This window comes from Heterocephalus glaber, unplaced genomic scaffold, assembly GCF_053883595.1.
Source record: "Heterocephalus glaber isolate CG9 unplaced genomic scaffold, H.glaber_assembly_v1.0 deba00000621, whole genome shotgun sequence".
NCBI classification, from domain to species: domain Eukaryota; kingdom Metazoa; phylum Chordata; class Mammalia; order Rodentia; family Bathyergidae; genus Heterocephalus; species Heterocephalus glaber.
The window spans coordinates 6307122-6320318 of NW_028258153.1; the positions used below are offsets into that span (position 1 = coordinate 6307122).

A 13197-nucleotide genomic window follows, 5' to 3' on the forward strand; every position below is an offset into this window, starting at 1 on the left:
GACAGTAATAAAATTTACTGGTTGAAATGATCCTGAATCTTGGAAAAAGAAGGGGCTTTATGTATAAATCTCTTCTAGTTCCTCATTCTCAGAAGAGTTGGCAGCTTGTCACTCTTTTTCAGTCTCTAGCCCTCAGGTGAGTTGGTGACTTGTGAAGGATCATAAGGAAGACTTGGCAATAGCAGGGCAAGGAAGGCTGGAGGCTGGACCCCAGGAACCTGGAATCATGTGCTGTGGGCTGGCTTCAGCAGGTGGATGAGTTTCCTACAATGTCTGGCAGAGGCAGGCCTGGAATTGCTTTCTGGTAGTAACTGATTCCCCAGAGCGAGCAAGGCTAATTTCTCACTGGCACCCAGGGACACCAGCACCTGTGGAACAGAGCAGATGACCGAATAGGCCATGAGGCTCAGAAATGGTAGTATAAAGGGTACTCTTTAAACCACCAATACCCATTTCAGAAAAGGAAGAAAAAGAGATGGATTTGGGAGACTCAGAATAGACAGAAAGGAATCTGGGTATGGCAGCACATGCCTGTAATCCCAGCATTCAGGACAGGCTAAGGCAGGTGGATCACCACAGTTTTGAGGCCAGCCTGTGCTACACAGTAGAAATCCTGTTTCAGAAAAATAAAATAGGCTAAATGGGAGAAGAGCAACCTTGGAGGCAGGAATCATGAGGACAGAAGTCTACTTCCAGTATCTTGGTTGCAGACCATAAAACCAAGGCCTCAAGGGACCCGTCCACTTGTCCCCAGGAGCTCCAAAGTTTGAATTTCTAGCTTTAGATCTAGTGGGTCCCAACACTTTATTTTCAAAGAAGAATCTCTTTTATTATTTCTCCATGTGGATTGCCAGAAACGCCTACAATATCACTACCATCATGCCAAATTTCTATTCTTCAGGAACTACCCAATGTTACCACATTGTACCATTATAATGTGTTATCATAGGTAGATATGTGATTTCCACTGGGCTCCTCATGCATTGAAAATTGAACAGAAACAGCAGAATAAAGCCGCGGTTAAGAGTATGGACTTGGGGCCTGAGGATTTAGCTCAGTGGTTCCACCGCCTGCCTTGAAATCACAAGGACCTGAGTTCGATCCCCAGTACAGGGAAGAAAAAATGAGTATGGACTCTGGACCCAGATTCCTGAGATTTGCTATATTTGTAACTTGGACAAGTTACTAAATTCTTTGTGCCTCAGTTCCCTCACCTGCAAAATGAGGGTAATAACAGCTTAAACTAGGTAATAAAGGTAAAATGTTTAGCATGATACTAAAAAAAATAGCTGGCACCTTCGTGGCCTCAATATCTTCTGGTCTTCCCTCATCTCCCTCCTGTACAGCCTCTTGAAGACAGAAGCTGTGGTCTTTGATAGCTCAGGCATGTCCTAGCTCCTCTCCCTTCTCTAGGGTGGGAGATGGTAAATGGAAAACTCCTTGTGCCTGAGTTCCCTACACCCAGAGAGAAAGCAAGCTTGGATTTCTAGATGTCCCAACTCCTTACAGACTATCTCAGAGAAAGGTTGTATAGTACAGGGCCCTGATCATCACAGTTCACATGTCCCTTGGGCCATACCTGATGGATGCAGGGCTCCTGTTGGAGGGTCCTGAGGGCAATGAGGGCAGCTTCCTTCACATTTGGCTGAGAGTCTCCACATGCCATCTCTAGGAGTCGCTGGGGTACTTGGCACTGGAGGAGTTCCTCCCCCAACCCCTCAGGGCCCAAGTTGCCCAGAGCTGATGCAGCATTGCGCCGAATACCAGCCTGAGCATCTCCGAGTAGCTGGGTCATACTGGGCACTGCTGCTGCCAGGGCGGGTCCCAGGGGACCAGCCTGGTAAGCTGCATTGCCCACAGCAAAGCTGGCACTGCGCCGCACAGTGGGGTCCTTGTCTCCAAGGCCCAGCAGCAGAAGGTTCAGCAGTCCAGCCTGGCTCTGCAGTGCCCCACGGAGGGCCATGCTGTGTTGGAGCAAGTGTCCCAGGAGCCCATAAGTACGGGCCCGAACAGAGTTCTCTGAGTGGCCCAGGAGGATGCGCAGGGGTTGATAGGATTCATCAGAGCCAGCCAGGAGTTCCTGAATGAAGAACAAGTGGCTGGGAGACAGTACTCGGGCTGTGTGGGCCAGCAGGGAGAGGAGGTCAGAGGTCAGCAGTGGCTGGTCACTCAGGAGGGCAACAGAGAGGAACGAGATGATGGTTCTAGGGGAGGCAGCCACTGTGTCCACAAACTGGTTGAGAGAGGTGGAATCCATGAGGGCCAGGTGTGTGAGGAGGCTGATGGGTAGCTGGACTTGTGACAATGGAAGATGATGGCAGCAGACCTGGGAGAATGCAGTATGGGGATGCAGGTAAAAGAAGTTTAGAGAAAGGGAGAGTTCACCACTTCTAGGAAGAAGGAGCCTAAAAGCTAGAGAAAAGCCAAGCTAAGGAGAGCTGGAAGTCCAATCCCAAAGCACACTACGTGAAACACGTGTGAAAGCCAAGAAAGCAGCTTCTTTTCAAGTTCACTTCTTAGTCCACAAGGGCTCGTCTCTGCCTCCAAAGATCCATGGCTTAATACCAAGAACTACTAAGGAAGTAATTGAGCTGAGCTTTTAGTGTTGGGACTAGGATGTTCTTCCCACTGAACTCCAAAAGAACCAAGTAAAGAGCTGGGGATTTAGCTCAGTGACACCCCACCTGCCTCACAAGCGCAAGGTCATGAGTTTGATCCCTAGTACCAAAAAAAAGAGCCAAGTAAAAGACTGATGGAAAGAGGAAACAATAGCCCAGCTCCAGCTGCGTGCTCTGTTCAGGTCTGCATGCTGTCCCCACTCCAATTCTTAGATCAAGCCAGATGTTCCACTCTTACAGGGACCTAAGAGAGCCCTGGAACTGTTGAGGACTGAATTAGAGGACAAAAGACTTGGCCATCTATCCCTCCCTCCCACTTCCCATGTACCTGCAGCAGGAGGGCTGCAACTTCCGCATTCTTGAGGTCAGCCACGATTCCTACAAGGTGGTCAGCATCCACATCCAGGGAGAAGGGGAAGCAGAAGAGCTGGCAGACAGAGAGTGCCACGACAGGGAGAAACTCAGGCCCGGAAGGCCTAAGGGAGGGGATGGAGTAGAACAGACTTGGTCTTGGTCACCTACCCTTCTGATGCTTCCCTTACTTTCAAACTTCCTTCCCCAGAACTCTTCCCTACTCTCAGCAACTTCTCAGGTTTCTAGCCTAATCTTTACCTCATTTCCCATTTCATTATTCAAGCTGTCAGCTACTTCTTTCCTGCCACCCTGCCCCAACCAATGCTAATTCTTCTTCCTTTATCTCAGACTCACGCCTGGCTCAGGTGATACAGGAAGCTGGGGGAAAGTAAGTACTTCAAGGTGGACATGAGGATACTTCCACGCTGGGACAGGTGGCTCAGGCATAACTGGGGCTCTTGTGTGAAGGTGGCCATGGCCAGGCTCAGCAGGGCTGCCATGCCTAAAAACACCAAGAAGAAAGACCTAGCAATGCAGGCAAGAGGTCCAGATGCTCCTGTTTCTCTGTGGTTCCCAGAGCTACCGCCTATCCAGTCCCTTCCCCATCCTCGACCAGCTCCTTTGTAGACTCTGCCATCCTCTTTTCAGGTGGCACCAACAGATGTCTCTCTGTGGGTTAACCTAATTCTAGGCTGCCTCCTTTTGAAGCAGGATCCATATACTGGCCCCAAAAAGGAGGCTATGCTAGTAGATAGATACCCTGGGGTGAGATCAGTGTCCAGTCTGGCTCTGGGCTCGGTGGACTAGACAGTGACAGGTCCTCTTCCTGTGTAAACACTTTGTCAGGTAGCTTCAAGACCATGGAAAAGCGGTGCCACAGAATGGTCCACATTTCTGAGGTAGCCACTTCCCTGATCAGGTTGGCCTTCCCCTGCTGGAAACAAAAGTGAATGAATAGGTGGGGAGGCAGAAGTCAGGGGTCCAAATGCCCAAATGCCACTTTTTTTCTTTCTTTTTTTTCCAGACAGAGTCTTGCCCTGTAGTTCAGGCCGGCCTTGAACACACTATGAGTGCCCAGGCTGCCTTGGAACTTGCAGTGATCCTCCTGCCCCAGCCTCCCAAGTGCTGGGATCACAGGCGTGTGCTACAACACCTGGCAAATGCCTTTTTTCATTCTTGTCCCTGACCTATAAGGAAATGGAGCCACAGAAATAACTTCTGTCTTCCCACGTAGTATTTCCTTGTTGTCTTATTTTCTTTTATCATATCTTAATTCCCTGAACCTCACAAGACATGTGCGTGCCTGCTGAAAACCAGGGAATTGTCCTGTTGGAGTCAGCTCATGCCAAGGCTGAGTTGTACACAGACCAATAAAAGAAAACTTTAAAAATATTTTTTAAAAGAAAAATATCCCAGGGGCTAGGGATTTAGCTCAGTGGTTTTGCCGCCTGCTATGCAAGAGCAAGGACCCAAGTTCGATCCCCAGTACCAAAAAAAAAAGAAAAAAGAAAAAAGAAAAAAATCCCAGGGCCAGGGATTTAGCTCAGTGGCACCACACCTACCTCGAAAGCAAAAGGTTCTGAGTTCAATCCCCAGTACAGCAAAAAAAAAAAAAAAAAAGTCCAAAATGAGGAATTTGTTGGTTTCCTCATTGGATCTCCAGGAATGCGCTTTGATGGTTTCCCTCAAAGAGCTCCTACTGAGGGCAGGTGGGGCAACAGCAATAAGACTACTGCAGGCACAGCAAGTGTAGGTCGTTTCTTCCTTCCTAGTATCTAGCAACTCAAAAAACTGCCCACTTTCTTCTCTTTTCTTCTCATCCATCTCAAGATACACCTGTACCTCGGTGAGGAGCTGCAGCAGAAGAATGAGGAGGCCATCATAGAATCCACAGCTACCTGGTGGAGTCAGCCGGACCTGTTGGAGAGAGGCAAGAAGAATACAGATCCCTGAGAGGGATGCACCCAACTCCTAGTCAGGTAGAAAAGCTCTTCCCTGGCCCAGCAGAGTGGGAAGAGTTTTCTGGCCATAGAAGTCTCAGTATCTGCCTATTCATTCAATGTACGTCCTAAAGACATAGTCTGGTAGCATAAGCAGACACAGAAGAAATCATAATTAGGAAGATACTTGCTAAATAAGAGGTTAGGAGCACAGCTGAGAGTGCCTAATACTGGCTGCTGGAGGTAAAAAACTGATGCATTGAAAATTTTAAAGACAGATTAGAAAATGTGATAGTCAGAAGGGAGACCATTTCAAGAAGTCATAACCTATACAAAGGCAGGTAGGCATGAAAAACCACAGTCAATTTGGAAATGGCAACTCTGTTAGTGTAGCAGGATTATACAGCCAACAGGCAACGGACGAGCTCTGAGTAGCAGGCAACTAAGTCTGGGCTTTCTCCCAGAAGCAGTGGGTAGCCACAGGGACTTTATCCTAGAAGCAGTGGGAAGCCATGATCGTGATGTAAACTCTGCATGAGCAATTTTTTTGTTTCTTTTACTCACTGCTATAGTCTCAGAGTCTGGAATAGTGTTGGGCACTTAATACATATTTATGCATTCAATTAACATTGGTTGAATGAATAATTGTACTTTCCTTTTAAAAAGCTCACTCTCAGGGATTTAGCTCAGTGGCACCACGGCTGCCTCGCAAGCACAAGGTCCTGAGTTTGATCCCCAATACAAAAAAAAAAAAACTCTGTGGCAGTAATGAGAATAAAATGGAAAATTGAGGGCTAAAAGGAGAGATACTTACATAGACAAACATCAAAGACTAGAAAAGAGAAGTCATGTACATAAACTGCCATGGTGCCATGGAGGGGAGAGGCCTGAGAAGCAACTAGAAGGTAGAATAAATAGGACCTGGGGGAATCATTTAGAGGCAAAATAATGGGGGAAAGGGAGTGTCTCTGATTACTTCCAGGGTCTGGATGTAGGTTCCTAGATAAATGTTAGTGCTATCACCAATGATATGACCTTTTTTTTTTTTTTTTTGGTACCGGGGATGGGATCAAACTCGGGTCCTTGTGCTTTCGAGACAGGTGGCATAACCACTGAGCTAAATCTCCAGCCCTATATGACCTTTTTTGAAGGTCAACTTCATCAAAGAAAAGGAGATAAGTCTTATTACATGCTCTGTCTATCTTCCACATATGCTGTGGGATAACATATGCAAGAGTGCTTTATAGATTATAAAGAATCCATATGTATATGACAATAATGTGAACAGGAAATCTATTCTTCTTTTTACAGAATGAGACATATGAGTTCCAAAGGGACTAAAAAGGAAAAGGGAAAGATGTGGAAAGGGAGAAAACAGAAACAAGGCTACAAAATGGACTGGATTCCTGCGTAAGATGCAGTGTGTCATCCCTTCTTCATCCCAGTTAAGAAGAAAAAGTGGGGAAAATAGAGTGGATTCTGCAGTAGGAGGGGAGAAGACAAGTATCAGAAGGATTTTAACCACAAGACAGACTGAAGCAGGCAGGGAAAGCTAACACCTCAGAGAACTTTGATCAGTCTCCTGTCCTCCTTTGTTCCCTCCCCACCTCCCTCCTTCAAAACCCTGCATAAGAAATCTGAAGTTTAGGGGATTTAGCTCAGTGGTTCCACCGCCTGCTCTGCAAGTGTAAGGACCCGAGTTCGATCCCTGGTACCAAAAAAAAAAGAAGAAATGTGAAGTTTGATCAGTCTGAGCTCAGAGGGGCCTAACTGTCTGGGGGCAAAAGGCTAGGGGAGGAAGCAGTTCCTGATTCCTTTTCCATTCCTTATTCTCATCCAGGCTTGCTAGCGATTCTAGTATTTGACTTGGAGAAAATGTGTCTGTGCCTTCCCTGTAGGCCTCACCTCTGCAGGGGCAGACAGGGCATGTGTGGCTGCAGCGATCCACTCCCTGGGCTGGAGGTCAAAGGTCACCCCTCGCTGACCAAGCTGTCCCAACAAACAGGCTGCTGCACTCTGTGGGACAGGCAGTGAAGGAGAAAGACCATCAGAATCTGAATGGTGCTCAGGACAGCCAGAGGGGGTTCATGTCTCTGACCTGTTCCAGAAAAATGCCTCCACAAGCAGCTTCAAATGGGAGTGTGACTGCCCCACTCCCAGAAAGGACAGATCGTGGGGGTAAAAGGGAGGAGGGGGAAGGCTGAAAACTTACCACAAGAGAGACGATGTGTGAGTGGGTAAAGAGGGTAGCAACCTCACTGCCTAGCTTCTCCATTCTGGAATAAGGAGATACACCGAGGGATGCAGAGCATTAAAGGAGGCTGGTAAGTGGCCTTTCCTCTCCCTTGCACTGTGCTCTTTGCCTAGGCTGAACATCCATCTTCACAGCCCCAAGTTGATGGGAACCCAGGTCTGTTCTTTGTTTAGAAACCCTCCCTCTCTAGATCCTAGTCCCTCCTAAGCAGTGGTTAAAGAGTGCTACTGCCCATACTGTGTCCAGGTTAGCTATGTGGGAGAAGACTTTAGTGGAGAGACCTGACTTTATGACTCACCTGGAAGGCAGATCTTGGAGCCGAAAGACAAGAAGGGAGAGGAGGTAGAGCGCCACTTCAGTGGACTCTTCCCAATCCACTACTTTCACCTACAAAGGAACTTAGCTATTAGAATAACCTCTAGGTAAAACAGTAAGGCTGCCAAGGGGTGCCCACCTGTGTTACTGGCCTACCTTCCCCTGGACTAGCATCAACATTGACTCCAAGGCCAGGGACTCTTCCCCTAGAAGACGGCACAGGCACTCATTGACATGGCAACAAGAGTAGAGAACCTAGGGGAGCAGGAAGGAGTCTGTCAGGGGGCAGAGCATCCCCAGGCTCTAGGATGGAGGGGCTCAGCTGAAAAGCAGGTGAATCACTCAAGGGAGCTAGTGCCCACCTTGGGAGTGTGAAGGACTCCTGCCTCTTGCTTGAGATAGTGAGACAGGGACATTTCTCAGTTCTGGTGAAGACTGGCTAACATGGAGACACCTGAGTTGATCAGACTTAAAAGCAGAATGGAGTCCTCCAAGGGATATTCTCTCTCTCTCTCTCTTTAAGGACTGGGTCTTGCTACATAGTCCAGGCTGGCTTTGAACTGACTGTGTAGCCCAGGCTGGCCTGAAACTCACGGTGACCTGTTGGGAGCAATGCTACATAATTTTAGGGTAAAATCATTTGGTTAGCCTAGTTCTGCCTACAACCCAGCTATGGAATTCCGAGACATAACTCCATTTTGGCCTCCGGTCACAACTGAGACCTCAGTGATCCGGTGATGCAGTGATTCTCCAGGACAAGATTACACCAGCTGGAAACATACTGGGGGAACAAACATCTACTCAGTTCCTCATTGTTCTTGGATCCTTACTTCTTGTTTACACAGGATGTACTGAACTCTCTGCAAGTCATTTGTTACATCTGTTTCTCCCGATGTACTGAATAAAAGGTGCGGTAAGCTGGGGGCTTTCATCTTTGCCGCTCAGAGCAGCACTGATCAGACCCGAATCTCAGCTTCTTCTCAGTCTCATTTTTCTACCTTTCCTGTAATTTGCCTTGTGCTGCCGTGGCTCGAAGGAGACTAGGACTTACTGCAGAGCTTCTAGTAACGTCCTCTTTCCCTGTTCCCTACAGTGATCCTCCTGCTTCAGCCTCTCAAGTGCTGAGATTACAGGTGTGCCACCACACCTGACTTTCCAAGGGATTCTTAAATTCCTGTGTCTGTCTGTCTACCTCTCTGTTGTAGGAGAAAGAAAGAAAGACAGACAGAGAGAGAGAGAGAGAGAGGAAGAAAAGAAAGGAAAGCCAAGATTCTGAGAGTTTTGGGAAGTACCTTAAGAAGGTGCAGACATAGGATGGGATGTTGCAGGCCTGAGATGAGGGATGACCTGAGCTGGCTGCTGTCTTCAGTCAGCTGATTTGCCAAATGCCAAGAGACCTGTGGGGATAAACTCAAGAGATTCAATCTGATCTCTCTTATTCCACTTATTCCTCACACATCTCCAGGTGACCAAGACTCTCCATCCCTTACTGGTCTCTCTTACAAGGGTCACCAGGAACATCATACCCCATTCTATTCCCAGTATTCATGGCCAATGGAGAAGCAAAAGTCATGGCCTAGTTTGGTCTCAATTTATGCAGGTACTGGAGGCAATGTTACTGGACAACAGGAAAACTGAATCCTGAGCCCTTCCAATCAGCAGTCTCACCACCTGGGTAGTTTATCATTGAGCTTTCTCCCTCACCAGCCAGCCACAGGCTCTGGAATTCTGGCTACATCATATTGTACAAGTGTCCCAGGCCCAAGCTGGCAGCATCTGTTTTTGGAACTACTGTGTAAGAAGAGGCATAAAAGTTTGTTTTTCTGTTCCTCTGAGAAACTGGGGCCAGCCTCTCCAACTCTGCTAGGGAGCAGGAAAAAAGGAGCAAGAAGTTGCAGCTCGGACCTGCTCCTTGGCATCCCAGCAGCTGGACAGCCCCACGGGAGCAGTGCACATGGCTGCCAGGGCACAGGAAATGGCTCCAGGCAGATCCTCATTCTGCTCCCTCAGTGCTTGACTCATGGACGGGGTCTCTGTGGAGAAAGCAAAGAACACAGGTGAGATCTGGTTGTTTCAGGTCTCCATTCTCTTTCAGTTCAGGGATTTATTGAGTACTCACTACGTGCCAGGCACTGTTCTAGGTGATGGCAGCAGGAAGAACAGAGCAGGACCAACACAACAAAGAAGCCAAGAGAAACTGCCCACCCCTCACCTGGAGGTGTGTGGAAGGGAATCTGTGAAACTGTCAGGCCATGAAGGAGCCCATCCAACACTGCACGCTGTGTGGTCAACAGGCTGGAGTAAAAGGCTTTGGAGATAGCCCGGCTGTTTCCATCCATGGCTTCACAAAGGACAACAAAGCACTGAAGGAGACAAGGGCAGAGGCAGCATTGGGGCATCAGAAGACCGAATGAGCTAAGTGGTAAGAACCAAGAATATCCAGAGAAGCTCGGAATAGAGGATTTTGGGCACATTTGTAACCCCAGGTACCTGAGAGGCTGAGACAGGAGGATCAGATCAGAGGCCAGCCTGGGCAACTTAGTAAGATCCTGTCTCAAAATAAAAAGGGCTGGGGCCGGGGATTTAGCTCAGTGGTTTCGCTGCCTGCTGCGCAAGCACAAGGAGCGGAGTTCAATCCCCGGTACCAAAAAAAAAAAAAAAAAAAAAAAAATTTCTCCAAGTGATTTTAATATGTCACCGGGTTGAAATCCGTAAGTTCAGAAATGTAACCAGGAATATGTTTAGCTGGGGATTTAGCTCAGTGGTTCCAGTGCCTGCTTCGCAAGCGCAAGGATCTGAGTTCGATCCCCTGTACAAAAAAAATAAAAAATAAAAAATAAAAATAAAAAGGGCTGGGGATATAGCTCAGTGGTAGAGTACTTGCCTAGCATGTATGAGGCCTCAGGATCAATGCCTATACAAAGGAGGAGAAAGGGAAGAAGGAGAAGAAGAAAATGGGACAGTTGTCTAATTCTAAGCATTCTTTGCACATACCCACAATAAATGAATTGTAACTATACTGACTTCATGTTTGCAGGACAAGAATTTCCGTCTCAATCTCCCTTTTTCTTTCCTTTCTTCCTCCTCCTCTTCTTCTTCCACCTCCTCTTCCTCTTTCTTCTTCCCTCTCCTCCCCTCCCCTCTTTCTCCTCTCTATCTCTCCCTCTCTCTTTCTCTGTTGATGATCAAACCTAGGGCCTTGCACATGTTACGCATGTGCTCCACCACTGAACTCCGTGCCCAGCCAACCCTCTTATCTTCTGGATCAGCTCCTCCCCAAATGATATTTCTCAAAATGTAATCTGTGGGCCATGAATATAAGAATTTCTAGATATTCTTGGAATCCTCTCATCCCAGTTGATTCTAAATCTCTTGATTTGGAATTTCGGGAAGAAGGATAATTATTCCAAACTCCCTATGCTACTCCTCACTATACAGTGACATGAGAAGTATTGGTCAATAACATGATCAACTGCTGACTGAGATTTAGTTTAGACATTCAAAGATTTCTGACTGAAAGGGTAAGGAATATGAAGTTAGGATCTCAGACTAAAAAATTTGAGTAGCTGGAGGCAGGAATGTATCCCAGATCTGTGCTCTCAATTACCATGTGAATAATGATCAAGAAATCGTTTACTTCTTTGCACATGTTCCTCTCTACTTGTTCCTTCTGAGATCATTGAGAACTCAGCTGTTTTCTCATTCAACCCCCCATTCTCCTGTCCTCATTTCCAGGGCCTAGGAAGTGAATCCATACAGTTTACTAGTCTTGGGACAAACAAGGTTGAGAAATGCTAGATGATCTGCAAGAGCCAAGAGAAAATACTTCTACTTATGGTCCTCTGCAATATGCCAAACTGCTTAATGCCTAAGTCCCTATAGACCAGCTGCTCTTTCTGTCCTCCCCTACTTCACTGCCTCAGCCAGCTGGCAAACTATGTGTTCTTCAAATCCTACAAGAGATGATTTCTTTCTTTTTTTGGTACTGGGGATTGAACTTGGGTCCTTGCACTTGCGCAACAGGCAGCGAAACCACTGAGCTAAATCCCAGGCCCTGATTTCTTTCTTAAAGATTTCTTCCGTGACCCTCCAAATAAGGGTTAATGGCATCTTCTTCAGTGGATCTGTACTTTATACTAAGTTCTCATGTACTTTCTTACCTTCTTTTTTCTTTTTTTAAAGACACAGTTTCACTTTGTAGTGCAGCCTGGCCTTGAGTTCATGGCAATCCTTCTGCCTCAGCCTCCTGAATGCTGGGATTACAGGCATGCGGCCCCATGCCCAGCCTCATGTACTTCCTACTTTCCCCTACTAGACCACCCCTTGTTCCCTGAAGACAGGGACTTTCTCTTACTCACATGGCATATGGAACACAGTGGGAATTCAAAAATGTTTGCTGTACTAATTTGATCTGACCATTTACAGTCATAACAAAGGGATGAGAGAACACACAGAAATATAGGAGAGACCGAAATCTGGAGGTGGGAGTAGGCTACCACAAGGCTGTCCCTCTGCAGTGTATGCTCAGAGTCGTCTGGTTGAGCCAGCAGTTTCCCCAACAGGTCCAGAAAGAGGTTGACAGCCTCCTGAAACACCTGCAGGCTGGGGGAAAAAAATGAGCCCATAGTTTCTTCTCATTAATCTGCTAAAAGCCCAGATGTGATGAATGGCTCAATTCTGGGAAGGTAGGATAATTTCTGCCAAGGAACACATCAAAATGCTCCCTTCTTTCTTCCCTACTAAACACGCACACACACATACACACACGATTTCACACTCCCTCCAAACCCTTCTCTGCCATTTTCTCTAGATTGTTCACATCTTGACTTTTTTATTTAGGGCCATGGTGACTACTGACTCTTAGAACCTGAAAGTCCTTGGATAAACCTAGAGATGTCTCAAGGTTCCCAAGGACCAGCTGAATTCTGAGGGCAATTCAGCTAATCTCTAACCCTGTCACGAATCGCAACTTCTCTTAACTTGGTTTCTTCCTAATGAGAAAGGAAAGAAATGGGGTAGGAACTAAGGCCAAACTGGCCAATGGAGCAAAGCTTCTCTGATCCCACCTGTCACCTGTCTGATTCCTCTCCAGATTGAAGGTGCAGGCAAAGTAGGCCTGAATCACAGCCACCAGGTCTCGCAAGAAGGTCCCATACCAAGGTTGCTGCCGGAAAAGAGAAAAGAGAGATAGTAAGGGCAATGTGGGTGATGGAGAACAGGAAAAGTAGTTTTTTTAAAAAAGGTATACAGAGATCTAGTCAAGCTGAGTAAACAGAAAGGGACAGTAGGGAAAGAAGTATGGGCAGAGAGTCAAGAGGTGACAAAGTGTCAGCCAATGGGCTATAAATAGCCAGTAAACATGTCTTGTTTTTGTTTTTTTTAATATCACAAAACTATTATTTTATTTATTTATTTATACCAAAAAATAAATAAATAAAATAATACATAGTTTTGTGATATTTTAATGTTTTTTTCATCTAGCATGTCTTCTTTTGCCCGAACAAGATTGTGAAATGTAGAAGGTTCTATTTTTCAAAAAACTCTTTTTTTTTTTTTGGTATCAGGGATCAGACTTGGGTCCTTGAGTTTTTGAGGGAGGCAGTGGAACCACTGAGCTAAATCCCCAGCCCAATCCTAGCTTTTCATTGTCCTTGTGACCATTTATATAATGACTGTGTAGGAGCTAATCAACTTCAGTATCCTGCTCTGTCAAGTC

At 46.6% G+C, this 13197-nt stretch overlaps 1 protein-coding gene across 11 annotated transcripts in view; it reads right to left on the minus strand.

Moving 5' to 3' along the window:
• The window catches only part of Stk36 (serine/threonine kinase 36), a 23753-nt gene continuing 10556 nt past the window's right edge, over window positions 1-13197 (minus strand). For 7 of the 11 annotated variants that reach the window (XM_087206048.1, XM_021244271.2, XM_004864570.4 and 4 more), the window contains 15 exons: window positions 12548-12645; window positions 11951-12083; window positions 9694-9844; window positions 9387-9514; window positions 8774-8878; window positions 7638-7736; window positions 7465-7553; window positions 7125-7188; window positions 6818-6928; window positions 4815-4889; window positions 3732-3906; window positions 3327-3474; window positions 2947-3094; window positions 1580-2326; window positions 1-368 (listed from right to left, as the gene is read on the minus strand). In XM_087206048.1, the coding sequence (XP_087062174.1) occupies window positions 225-368; window positions 1580-2326; window positions 2947-3094; window positions 3327-3474; window positions 3732-3906; window positions 4815-4889; window positions 6818-6928; window positions 7125-7188; window positions 7465-7553; window positions 7638-7736; window positions 8774-8878; window positions 9387-9514; window positions 9694-9844; window positions 11951-12083; window positions 12548-12645 (2415 nt within the window). In that variant the 3' untranslated portion in view covers window positions 1-224. The remainder of the gene's footprint in view (window positions 369-1579; window positions 2327-2946; window positions 3095-3326; window positions 3475-3731; window positions 3907-4814; window positions 4890-6817; window positions 6929-7124; window positions 7189-7464; window positions 7554-7637; window positions 7737-8773; window positions 8879-9386; window positions 9515-9693; window positions 9845-11950; window positions 12084-12547; window positions 12646-13197) is intronic. The other 4 variants (XM_021244269.2, XM_004864571.4, XM_021244268.2 and 1 more) reach the window with 4 other exon arrangements.